Source organism: Phoxinus phoxinus, assembly GCF_949152265.1.
Source record: "Phoxinus phoxinus genome assembly, chromosome: 16".
Lineage (NCBI taxonomy): Eukaryota > Metazoa > Chordata > Actinopteri > Cypriniformes > Leuciscidae > Phoxinus > Phoxinus phoxinus.
In genome coordinates this window covers 3,351,701-3,364,200 of record NC_136891.1, presented here as the reverse complement: position 1 = coordinate 3,364,200, position 12,500 = coordinate 3,351,701, and the positions used below count along the sequence as shown (strand labels likewise).

At 35.7% G+C, this 12,500-nt stretch overlaps 1 protein-coding gene across 1 annotated transcript in view; it reads left to right on the top strand.

Moving 5' to 3' along the window:
* slc24a4b (solute carrier family 24 member 4b) overlaps positions 1–12,500 on the top strand; it is a 39,020-nt gene that overhangs the window by 17,002 nt on the left and 9,518 nt on the right. Inside the window, exons 3-11 of the mRNA XM_079639365.1 lie at positions 1,842–1,918; positions 4,319–4,393; positions 4,602–4,686; positions 7,381–7,484; positions 8,098–8,172; positions 9,321–9,346; positions 9,439–9,492; positions 10,412–10,503; positions 11,629–11,798. Coding sequence (XP_079495491.1) covers positions 1,842–1,918; positions 4,319–4,393; positions 4,602–4,686; positions 7,381–7,484; positions 8,098–8,172; positions 9,321–9,346; positions 9,439–9,492; positions 10,412–10,503; positions 11,629–11,798 — 758 coding nt within the window. The remainder of the gene's footprint in view (positions 1–1,841; positions 1,919–4,318; positions 4,394–4,601; positions 4,687–7,380; positions 7,485–8,097; positions 8,173–9,320; positions 9,347–9,438; positions 9,493–10,411; positions 10,504–11,628; positions 11,799–12,500) is intronic.

Genomic DNA, 12,500 nt, shown 5'->3' with positions numbered 1-12,500 from the left:
CGTAATGTTCTTTTGCAGCAGTGTTTATTGTGCAGTGTATGTGGATGCTCTGTACTGTAAATCTGAATGATACTGTATTGTCCAGCACACAAGCAGAGGACACTGTGCTGTATCCCACACTGCAGACTCAACTTGACCTTGAAACAATATCAATGAGATTTATTTATTTATCTATTTATTCTGTGCATCTCAGTTTTGTCATTTGTTTATTTATTTTATTTATTCTGTGCATCTACGATTTGTCATTTATTTATTATTTATTATGTGCATCTCAGTTTTGTCATTTATTTATTTTGTGTATCTGTTTATTTATTTACTTATTCTGTGCATTTGTGTTGTCATTCCTATAGCTATTTATTTATGTTGTATCTTATCAGTTTTGTCATCTATTTATTTATTATTTATTTATTCTGTGCATCTACGTTTTGTCATTTATTTATTATTTATTAATTAATTATGTGCATCTTAGTTTTGCCATTTATTTATTTATTTTGTGTATCTCCGTTTATTTATTTACCGGTACTTATTCTGTGCATTTGTGTTGTCATTCCTATAGCTATTTATTTTTTATTTTTTATTTTTTGCATATCAGTTTTGTCATTTATTTATTTATTTTGTGTATCTGTTTATGTATTTACTTATTCGTGCATCAGTTTAGTCATTTATTTATTTATTATTTATTTATTAATTATGTGCATCTCAGTTTTGTAATTTATTTACTTATTCTGTGCATCTCAGTTTATTTATTTCTCAGTTTTTGTTTAAAATTCACTAGCAATTTCTGAATGAAAATGGTTTCCAAGTAAATCCTGCACCAAAATTTCCTCAGTCCATCTTTAGTTTAAAGCATCTGCCAATTGCATATTTGTGCATGTAAATGTTCAGAATGGAATAACTGTGGTATTTTGCACTGTTGTTGTTGTTGTTGTTGTTGTTTAGTAGTAGTAGGTGAGACAAAATACAATATAAACATACATTTCTAAACATTTGAAACAGTAGCCCGAATATGAGTCAAGAGATGTTAGAGATGTTGTATTTCCTGTTCATTTGTCACACTGAACATGGAAGGTGCATTGCATTGTCGGATACAGTGTGTGTCATCAGTGTGCTCGGTTGTATATGTTACATAGAATAATTAAAAATTAAGAATAACTGCAATTTGTCAGAAATGATAACTGGACCGCATCCACTGATTACACATGCAACATTGACGTCATGTGAAAACAATGCATAGTTTACACAGTATACTGTGCATTATGCAGTACGCTACTCAATCCGTGATATTCTGTCTATCCACACACACACACACACACACACACACACACACACACACACACACACACACACACACACACACACACACACTCCCACTTTTGCACTTACAGCTCAGACTGAGCGAATCATTTCTATAACCTCAGATATCAATGATAGGTTTGGAAAACATCTGCGAACAAAAGATGTCAAGGGGACTCGAGCAAACACGCCGTCAGAAGTGCCTTTCACAGCAGCCTGAGTGCCAAAAACCTTCCAGCCCATTCTCATCTTTCTCTTCTCTAGTTAGTCATTTGTGATGGTCTTCTTTCTCCAGTCCGTCTGTGAGCTGGAAATCTCCTCTGTTTATGCATCACCAACACTCATGAATAAGTTATTAATTCCTCCAGGTTTGTTAAAAGATGAGGGCCAGATATGTTGTTTTGAATACACGTGAAATTCTCTTTATAAAACAGATTTCTGAAACATTGACCTAGAACACCCCAAATGTTTTGAAATGTTTTGAATCAACCATGATTTGCTTTGGATCAAATGCATGAATGTAAATGTGTGTTTGTGTTTTTTTACAGCCATCCGTGAATTTCCCGAGGATGTTTTCACCAATGCCGAACGCAAGAGCGGTGCTGTACTGCTGCATATCATAGCGGTAAGAAGACCTCTCTTTCCTCAGAACATCAACTGACTAGACTTTTTTATTTGTACATTTTTGTGAAGGAATAACAAAGAAGTTGGGCATGGAAATGATGATAGGTCATGATGATTTAATAGCGTGCAGCTCTTGCTGTGTTCAGCTGGATCTTACTGTGTGGGTTAATCTACTGGTAATATGACTAGATTTAACTCCATGAGCAGCACAATTAAACCTGCCGTGGTTATGTAACGCTCTAATGTCTGCGTCACGCACACACACACACACTCAGCTCAGGTCTGAATTATGCAGTGTGTGGGATTTCTGTTTTCCTCTAGCGCCCCCTGTGGCTGGAATTGATCCTGCAAATGTCTGTCTGGAACTGACCTATAATTCATGCTTTAGTTTGTGCTACTGTGAAAAATTGATGCTTTTTCTGACTAAACATTCAGTAAACTGCTTGTGAAAAGTCATCTGATGGATGTTAGTGAGTTTCATTGTTGTTTATGTGTTTCTTCTCATGGCTTATTTACCGTAGTTCTTGAGGCAAAGCCGTTGTTTTTCATGCACTGATCAATTCTGAGATGTTGGGCTATTTAGCTTACTTAACATGACTTATATACAAAATGGAAATATACAAAATGTGCATTTATGTTACTTTATTGCACTTCAATATAGATTTAAATTATTATACATGTTTTTTCTCTTCAGAAATATCCTCTTCTGCAGATTTACATACACCAAACTTTATCTTCTGAAGGTTTTTACAGCGGGGTTTCTTCATATATCGTTCGCCTGAATTATATAAAATGATACTTTCTAAAAAATATGGTGATTTTTTTTTCTTTTCTGGCTGTCGACAGTGTTTTCTATAATAATATAGAGTTAGAAAAATGTATCCGAAAATCCACTGTAAAAACATTTAATGTCAACAAAATTAAACTTTTGAAATTTTAAACCCAATGTTCAGATTTCTGTTCTGGAGTTTTATGCAAATTAGCACATATTTAATTAGATAATGCATCATTGGCATATTTAAACGAAAATTTTGCTCGAAAACCTTAGTTCATTTAAACCATCAAAATATATTTTATATTTTCTTACAAATATTTTAAAGATGAGGGAAGAACAAAACACTAAACTTGGTTTAAATATTTCTCTTACAAAATTATTTGGCCAAACCCTCACCAACTACAGGCTTTATTATTAATAAAAGCATTGATACAACATAATCAGTTATTCATATTTTGTTGGTTCTCTCTTGTTTTTGCATGCATTCATAAATTTTTTTTTTGAAAGCCTGGCCAAAATTTGCACAATTTGCATTATCACAAAACAACCGACTACGAGCACAACTACACATTATGCTTACAAAAAAGAAAAAAGAAAACAAGTTTAATATTTGAATAAAGGGTGAAGATACCAATTTCCCTAGGCTTTTGGCCAGTTAAAAACAGCATGTTTGATTCTAGAGGTGGGAAAAGTAATCTGTGATGTTTTCGTCTTAATAACCGTTATAACAGAAGAGTATGACCCGTGTTATTATGCTGTCTGAAGGTCATCATAGTATTTGCTTGCATTTACTTTGGCTTCAAAATGTGGATAAATAGAAGCTTTTATTGGGTGGGCGGCTCATTAAGCTCGACGAGGAAAGGGCTTGCAGTGAATACAGATGTGAATCCAGAGGTGTGCAGCAGTCAGGCCTGGAGCGCAAGGACACATTGTGCATTCACAGGAGAGACGGGTTCAGAGACGAACAGTTTAGTGTGCCTCCTCAGAGGAAGGTTTCATTGCTCCGAGGTTCTCTATTTCACAGACATGAAAATAGACACATTGGGTCAATAGTTGACGGACAGAATTGCAAGCGTGACACATACTGTAATTAGAGATGTATCAGCTAATAATCGGTATCGGCGGTTAATATATCCAGAATTATATTCTGTCAATCAAAAAGGGGCGGAAAAGACTGCAACTCATGCTGTGTGATGAATTTAGGATAAGTTAAAGGATTAGTTCACCTCAAAATGAAAATTTCCTGATAATTTACTCACCCCAATGCCATCCAAGATGATCATGTCTTTCATTCTTCAGTGGAAAATATAAAAAAAATTTGAGGAAAACATTTCAGGATTTTTCTCCACACAATGGACTTCAACGGCACCCAAATTGTTGAAGTCCAAACCAATGCAGTTTCAAACGGCTCTGCACGATCCCAGCTGAGGAATAGGGTCTTATCTAGCGAAACGATGAGAAATAAATGACCTTTGACCTTTGATTAGTCAAATCTGAGCTCAGTTTCTAAGACCTTCTGAAGCTCTAGAAGAGTCTGTCTTTTCCACAGCAGAATTGATCTTGTTATCTTGGAGAAATAAGTGAGATATAATGTCTGAGCAGAGATCTTCTGTTGTCCTCCTACAGGCTCTCTACATGTTCCTGGCCCTGGCGATCGTGTGCGACGACTACTTTGTGATGTCGCTTGAGAAAATCTGCGAGGTAGGATTGTTCAAATCCCACAGAAACAAACGACCCCAATGTATTCCCCCTTCATCTGAGTAATACCGCGGTACAATGAGAGCAGAATCCACACTGTTCTCCCTCTGACCCACTTGGAGGCTTCCCGAAGCTCATAAAACACACTGCTCCAGCTTTGTGCCGAGGGCTTTGTTGGGTGTGAAGCGTCTGCTGTTCTTGTGTTGTGCAGAAGCTGAATCTGAGCGAGGATGTGGCTGGTGCCACGTTCATGGCGGCGGGGAGCTCAGCGCCAGAACTCTTCGCATCTGTTATTGGTAAACTCAATCATCACACATTGTTCACTGCAAAAATATGTGTTTTTGTTTGGTTTTCCAGTACAAATATCTAAACATTCTTCAATCAAGAAAAATTTACCTGACCAGCAACATGACTTTCGATTATGTCTTGTTTTCTGAAACCTGTATCAAAATTAAATTAGTTTTTTTTTAAAGAAGAAAAAAAAAATCAGTCATTGGGGTTAGAAAAAATAATCTTGTTGTCCCTTTGAATTAAAGGGGTCATGAACTGGCTTTTTAAATCTTTTTATATTGTTGTCTGAGTTCGACTTATGACGTTGGCTTGGTTTTTACATTCAAAATCATCCAAATGAATAAGTAATAGGATATTTTTTTCTACCCTGGTTTTGAGCCTAGATCCTGAAACGCTTGTTTTTATGTGCGTGCCGCATTGAAGACTTGGAAGTAAACGCCCACTGCTATGATTGGATAACAGTTTTGCATATTATAATGAGTTTCATGTAATGCGCGGATCGGTGGGCGGGGCCAAACAGGCGGTGTTGAAGTGGGCGTCGATCTTCTTCTGCAGAGGCGGGGTTTGATACCCTTTGACGTCACAGATCCCCACTTTGAAAAACCTGTCGTTCGCTGCGCCTGGTGTCAATAAAAGCTTTTATTGGACTAACAAGGAAGTTTTCAGTTCTGAAACTTACAGGATATTCTTATAGTATGACGACCTCTTATGTCAAAAATTGTATTTCTCAGTTCATCACCCCTTTAAATAAATTTTTCTGAGACCATTGGCAGATGTTTTTTCTGGTTATCTATTACAAAGCTTTTTCTAGAGTCTTGATTTTGTTTTTAGGCTCTACTAGAACAGGTTTTCATGTTTACATGCTCAAAATACATAATTTCCCCCATATTCTCCATGGCTGCAGCTCCTCTCTTCCCAGTCTGTCAGTGGGTTTCCATCCGAACATGAAGCGAATCTTTTCAAAGTTTCCATGGAGTGCGTTTGGCCAAACAGTGAGACCAAAAGATCATCCTTAATATTGGGTCAGAAAACAAGATGAGTAACACACGCAAGCGTATACTCTTATTACTGAGCTGAGCCAGATGATCCGGTTCGGTTCCCTAAAAAGAGCCAGAATTCCCATCATGAGGAAACAGCCGGTCAGTCTCATGGGTTTAATGTGCGCTACGTCAGAATTTATTCGGCAAATGCGTTTCCATCTCCCATTATTCGCATTAACTGTTTTTTTGCACAATGCAAAAACCACCTCAAGCGAGCATAAAACTTTTGCGAAGGGATTTTTTATTTTTATTTACATTTTGATCACTCGTTTCTGATGCAATACTTCAATGTTCATAAAAACATTGTGATGGGTGATGGAAACATAGCTACTGTAGTAACGCCCAGGGGTGCGTTTCCCGTACAACTATATAGCTCACTGCTTAACTACCATAGTATGATGCATCGTTGGAGAAATCAACTAGCTAGTCACGAGTGTTTCCCGAAACCGAATGTCGTAAAGTATCGTTCAACCACGTTGGTTTATGACGTCTCGCACGTGGTGGACTAATAACTTTTTTTAATTAATCTGTTTGAGATCGAATTAACGCTAGATTTCGTCATATAAGTTACATATATGGCATCTGAAGACCATTTCAAATTTTTCTCAGTTACTTTGCTTTATTACCAGACTCAATATTTGGCTCGTTCTTACATAGTTGAGCACGTTCGCACATGCGCAGTCTTCAAAAACGGTGCTTTAAATCTCTTGACAAACTAAAAGACGTAAATTACATTTGTATGTATTCTAAATAAAAAAATACGGGTTGTACTGAATGTCAGCTTGCTTATTTTGCTAAAGATAAGGATTTATTCAGTCTACATTTAATGTAAACTAGAAACTATGCTTCTAACCACAGCTCCAGAGCTGTCGTTGCAACCACACAAGTTTGCGATGCTGTTTGCGAACGTTCGTTGAAACGATGGTTTCGGGAAACACCAAATCGTTGAACTATGCTGATAACGACGGAACTTGCGATCATAGTTGGCTAACGATGCTTTCGGGAAACGCACCCCTGTTTAGTTCCTGTCTCTATGAAGCCCCTCCTTCTGAAAAGCACTGTGCTCTGATTGGTCGGCTGGATCAGTGTGTTGTGATTGGTCGAGCGCTTCAAGCGCATTTGGGAAATGCCCCGCCCCTTCCCATCACCGGCAGTTTCAACACACTACTAACTAACTCAACCAGGCCCCGCCCCTTTATTCTGCATATTAATTATTTAAATGAGGAATATTGTGACATGTTCGTTCCCAGAAGAAACTCAAGACTACAATGGAGGCGTTTCAGGAGTTCAGAAACGCTGACACTGATATAGAGAAGAACTCCCGCTGGAGGGACTTTGTGCTTTATAACTTTGCAGAGCTTTTCAGACAACAAGACTTTCTTGAAAAAAATAACGTTGCGTGTCAAGTAAATCTATCTTCTTTTAAGAATTGTTATTGTTTGTCCTGGAAAGTCAAGTCAAGTCACCTTTATTTATATAGCGCTTTACAATACAGACTGTATCAAAGCAGCTTCACAGTGATAACATGAAAATAATAACTGGATAAATAAAAGGAAGAACGTCATTTTTTGGTGTGTTCCTCCTGAGATTATTTGTGTTCAGATTTGAGAAAATACCTAAACTGACAGAACTTTGTGTGTTAAACTGTTGTGTTTTCAGGGGTCTTCATCACTCACGGGGATGTTGGAGTTGGCACTATCGTCGGTTCTGCCGTCTTCAATATCCTCTGCATCATAGGAGTTTGTGGGATTTTTGCCGGGCAGGTGTGTGTGTGTGTGTGTGTGTTCAAAATATTTTAAAATAATAAAACTATCTACATAAGGGTGCATTAAAGAACTCAGCACCAAAACACTGATACGAAGAATAGACTTAAAGTCCAAAGAACCTCAAAAAAATATAAAAGGTTCTTTTATGCAAGTGCTTGAAAGAACAATTGAGGGATCTTGATTTGTTTTAAGAGAAAACTTTGTTATGGTCGAGTTCAATGCATTTGCCAAAATGTGCCGTGTTGAATAATGCGTCTCATTATATAATGCACTCAACTTGACCTTGTATTTCCAGAAGGATTTTTTCTCTCTGCATTTTGTCAAATGTATTTAACTTAGATTTTTCTTGGCTCATATTTATTGTTCTTACTGGATTTTCATACAAAATATGATTAAAAATGCATTTGTTTTTATTTATGAGATAATAACTGGAGGCCTTGCTGCATGTCTTGTGACATTTATATATTAAACCATTAATCATTTCATATGGTTTAACATTGTTGTTTTCTTTTAGTAAATCGCAGGTCATATTCAGTGCACACAGTTCATTGTTCTCTAGCGTTGTGTCTTCATTGATTGATTTAACAGTAGTGTGTGTTGATGTGTGTAGGTGGTCTTACTAACCTGGTGGGCTGTTTTCCGTGATTCTTTCTTCTACATATTGTCTGTAGTTGCTCTGATTGTGGTGAGTCTCAGATACACATAACATCTTCATCCTAATGCAGGCTTCAGGCTCAAATCTGACCCAATTATTATTATTAATAAATGTTTATTTTAATAGATTACTATTGCAACAATACATGCAACTATAAAAACATTTTTTGCATATATTTGAAAAATAAAATATATATACAAAATTATATAAAATATTATATAAAATATTATATAAAATATATAAAAATATGAATATGGTGCAAAAGTTCATTTATTTCAGTAATTCAACTTAAAAGCTGAAACTAATATATTATATAGACTCATTACATGCAAAGTGAGATATTTCAAGGCTTTATTTGTTATAATTTTGATGATTATGGCTTACAGCTTATGAAAACCTTTTCAATATTCTAATTTTGAATTTGGGGTTTTCATAAGCTGTAAACCATAATCATCAAAATTATAACAAATAAAGGCTTAAAATATCTCACTTTGCATGTAATGAGTCTATATAATATATTAGTTTCACCTTTTTAAGTTGAATTACTGAAATACATTTTTAATTAACTTTTGCATGATATTAATTTTTTTTTAGTTTCACCCTGTATATTATATTATAAAAAATGTTGTAATTAAAAGTATTAATATATTATTGTTATTATTATTATTAACAACAATAATAATTATTATCATTATGTTATTTTACAGAACAACAGTAAAATTACAATTAGGTTGTCTTAATTACGTTGCGTTCAAACATTAAACCATTATTTTGGTGTAGACCTGCAGGGAGACCTGAACGCTTCTCTATGTTGACAACAACATATTTCTAAATGATTCTCATTAATAATTTGGGAAGAGGGTTGGTGTATGTAGCGTTCCCAAATGCAAATTATTAGAGACTTAAACACACATCACTTGCAGAGTATTTAGTGTGAATCGTAACTGCTTTTCTCTGAAGCATGCAATCTCTTTAGCAGATTATTTAGTAATTGTTTAAGGCCATTTTTTGATTTTAATCATCATACAGTAACTTCCTCCATAGGAATATCTGCACTAAAGTATATCATGATATGGGATACATTATATCATTTTTTTATAGTGAATATGACAGTTGATTTAGCTTCTTGGGACTAGACTGTAACTGCACTGATTATCTTTTTGTTTGATTTCAACCAGTTCATCTATGATGGGAAGATTGTGTGGTGAGTCTCTTTGTGTTCCTCTCTTTTCTGACTTCTGTACAACTGATCTGACGTCAGGTTCTCATTGTATAAATCTGGCTTGTGTGTTTTAGGTGGGAGAGTCTGGTGCTGGTGCTCATGTATGTTGTATACATCCTCATCATGAAGTGAGTATTCTACACACACACACACACACACACGCACGCACGCACGCACGCACGCACGCACGCACGCACGCACACACACACACACACACACACTTGCAGAAGTTCAAAATTAGGACTAGAACTAAATATTGTGATTCAAAAGTCTTGGGGTCAGTCATTTTTTGTACTTCAGGAAGGACATATTATATTATTCAAAAGTGATAGTAAAACATTTATTTATGTCTACTTAAGTTTTATATTTCAAATAAATGCTGTTCTTTTGAACCATCTATTCATTTTTTTTTATCACAGTTTCCACAAACAGCAGCACAACTGTTTTTAACATTAATAATCATAAATGTTTCTTGAGCATCAAATCATCATATTATACTGATTTCTGAAGGATCATGTGACACTGAAGACTGGAGTAATGATGCTGAAAATTCAGCTTTGATCACAGCAATAAATTACATTTTAAAACATATTCAAATAGTATTTCACAATATTTCTGTTTTCCACTGTATTTTTTTGAACACATAATTGCAGCGTTCGGTCAGCAGAAGAGACTTCTTCCAGAAACAATCTTTACTAGTGTATCGGATATATGGTTACACTTTATTTTAATGTGTCATTGTTACAGTGTAATTATATATTTAAGTACTGAGTAATATTAAGCAACTACATGTACTTACTATAGGGTTAGGGTAGGATGAAGGTTTGTTTGAGGGTTAGTTACATGTAATTATGCATAATTTATGTTATTACTATGGTAAGTACATGTAACAAGGACACTAAAATAGTGTTACCGAATATAAAAAATACAAAATATTGATATATAGTGGTTAATTATCATGATTAGACCGAGCGCTATCTCCTTTGGTCATATATCTGTGGATGCTCTAATCATGCCTCTTGTGTTTTGGATCTGTGTCTCTATTAGATTTAATTCCAGCTTGCAGAAGTTTTTTACAAGACGGAGCGATAAGAATGTGGCCAATGGGAACGCAGCGGCCGGCAGTGAACTGGAGGACGGTAAACACAGCTTAGACTGTACATGGGATGATCCGTCTGTCCCGCTGCTGGGTCCAGGGACGACTAAACAGACAGGCAGGCTTTACAAATTCAGATTTAATACAAGTCATACTTCATATTCCATACCCTTGACACCTTCAGGTCAAGTGTGAGGTCATCTGTCCTCAGTTTGTGAACAAACACAGTAGAAAACATGGATAAGAAGACAGTGACTTTACTTGAATTTCTTTAGAACATTTTCCAATAGTTCTGCAAGTACTAAACACAGTCAGTTATGCTACAGACATCTGGAAAAAAAAAAAAAAAACCGTTTTAATGCTATTCATACATAGTGACTTGATTAATGTTTTCAATGACTAAATTACATTTTAAAATATATTTTTGCACATTTTAAATTTTAAATTACATATTATATATTCTACAAATGTATGTAATTATATATATATTGCATAATGAAGAAATACAATTCTTATTAAAAAGCTGTTATTATTTATTTAAAAAAGCAACCATTATTTTTTTTTAATACAAAATAATTAAGCATTCTTTTTTGTATTATAACTTGTATTATTAGTTATCTTATTTTTTTATTGGCATTTTTGCTAGTAAGATTCTGATTTTTAAAAATATCAGATCATTATAATTTTACCTGTTTTGACAAGGTTAGTTTAGGTTGCTAAATATCAACATACGAAAGCAACATGAAAATAAAAATGACATTTAAACAGTTTGGTGTTTTTTACATATAGATTTCTTGGACATCTTGATCTGAGACTTTCTTATTTATTGTCCAAAAGCATGACTGAAGTGTGTGTTGTCTCCGGCTTCAGTATCACAGCAGATATGAGTGAGGTTTGTGTTTCCAGCTCTTAAGCTCTTTCTGCTTCTGAGGTACAGTATCTTCTCTCTTCACTCCTCCGTCTGTTTCTGGCAGTATAACCCGCCTGTCTGTTTAGTCTTACTAAACCTTTCTGCGTGAACTATAGTCTGCACACTCTTTTTCTGATGCAGCTAATAGATGAGGAAATATTGAGACGCTATTTTAGAATATCAAGAAAGAATATCAGTCATAATTTGCTCTGCGTGTTGTTTTTTGTTTTTTACATATATTTGATTGTCTTTCTCAAGTCAAGTCCAGTAAGATCTACAGTCGAGGTTCGGTGGTAATGGTTGATGAAATCATCAACGCCAGTCCTACGAATTACCGTTTCCCTGAAGCGGGTCTGCGTGTCATGGTCACCAACCACTTCGGCCCCAAGACTCGTCTGCGCATGGCCAGCCGGCTCATTATAACCGAGGTACAGAAGCCCGGATGACCAGACCACACTCATACAGCAAAAACAATACAACATTTACAGTTCTTTCCAATTGCTAACACACAATTTTGCAAACTAGGCTGGTTTTAGCAAAATACTTAACATAATTGACCGTTCGTAAAGACACGCCTTTAGTTACTGTCGCTATGTCCGACAAGCGACGCCGCTCACACACACACACACACACACACACACACACACACACACACACACACACACACCATGTTCTCACACAGTGAGAAATACATCGCGGAGCAGAGAGGAGACTGACAACACACTGACAGACAGGACATACTTACTTTTCGGTTACTTTTGATATTAAACAAAGTCTCACTTTTCAAATTTGGTCATTTTTAAAAAGAAATTTAAACAATAAATACCGTTTTGTGGCTCTGTAATGTGTGTGACAGATCACTGTGTCGCCTCAGTTAAAGCTGCTCGTGAACTGATCATCTCTTTCTTCTAGTTCATTTATAGCATCAAATAAACATGAATGAACATCAGAAGGAATGTTGTTTTAACCGCGGAAAGACGTCAGTACACTCCGCTTCTCAAGTTCAAATCCTCCCATGTTAATCTACTAACTCTCCTGACTGCTTTGTCCGACAAAATGGCGGATGGCGAAGTATGATTGGTCAGATTACCTGTCAATCAAGCTCCCTGCGAAGGTAAAACTTGTTTGTG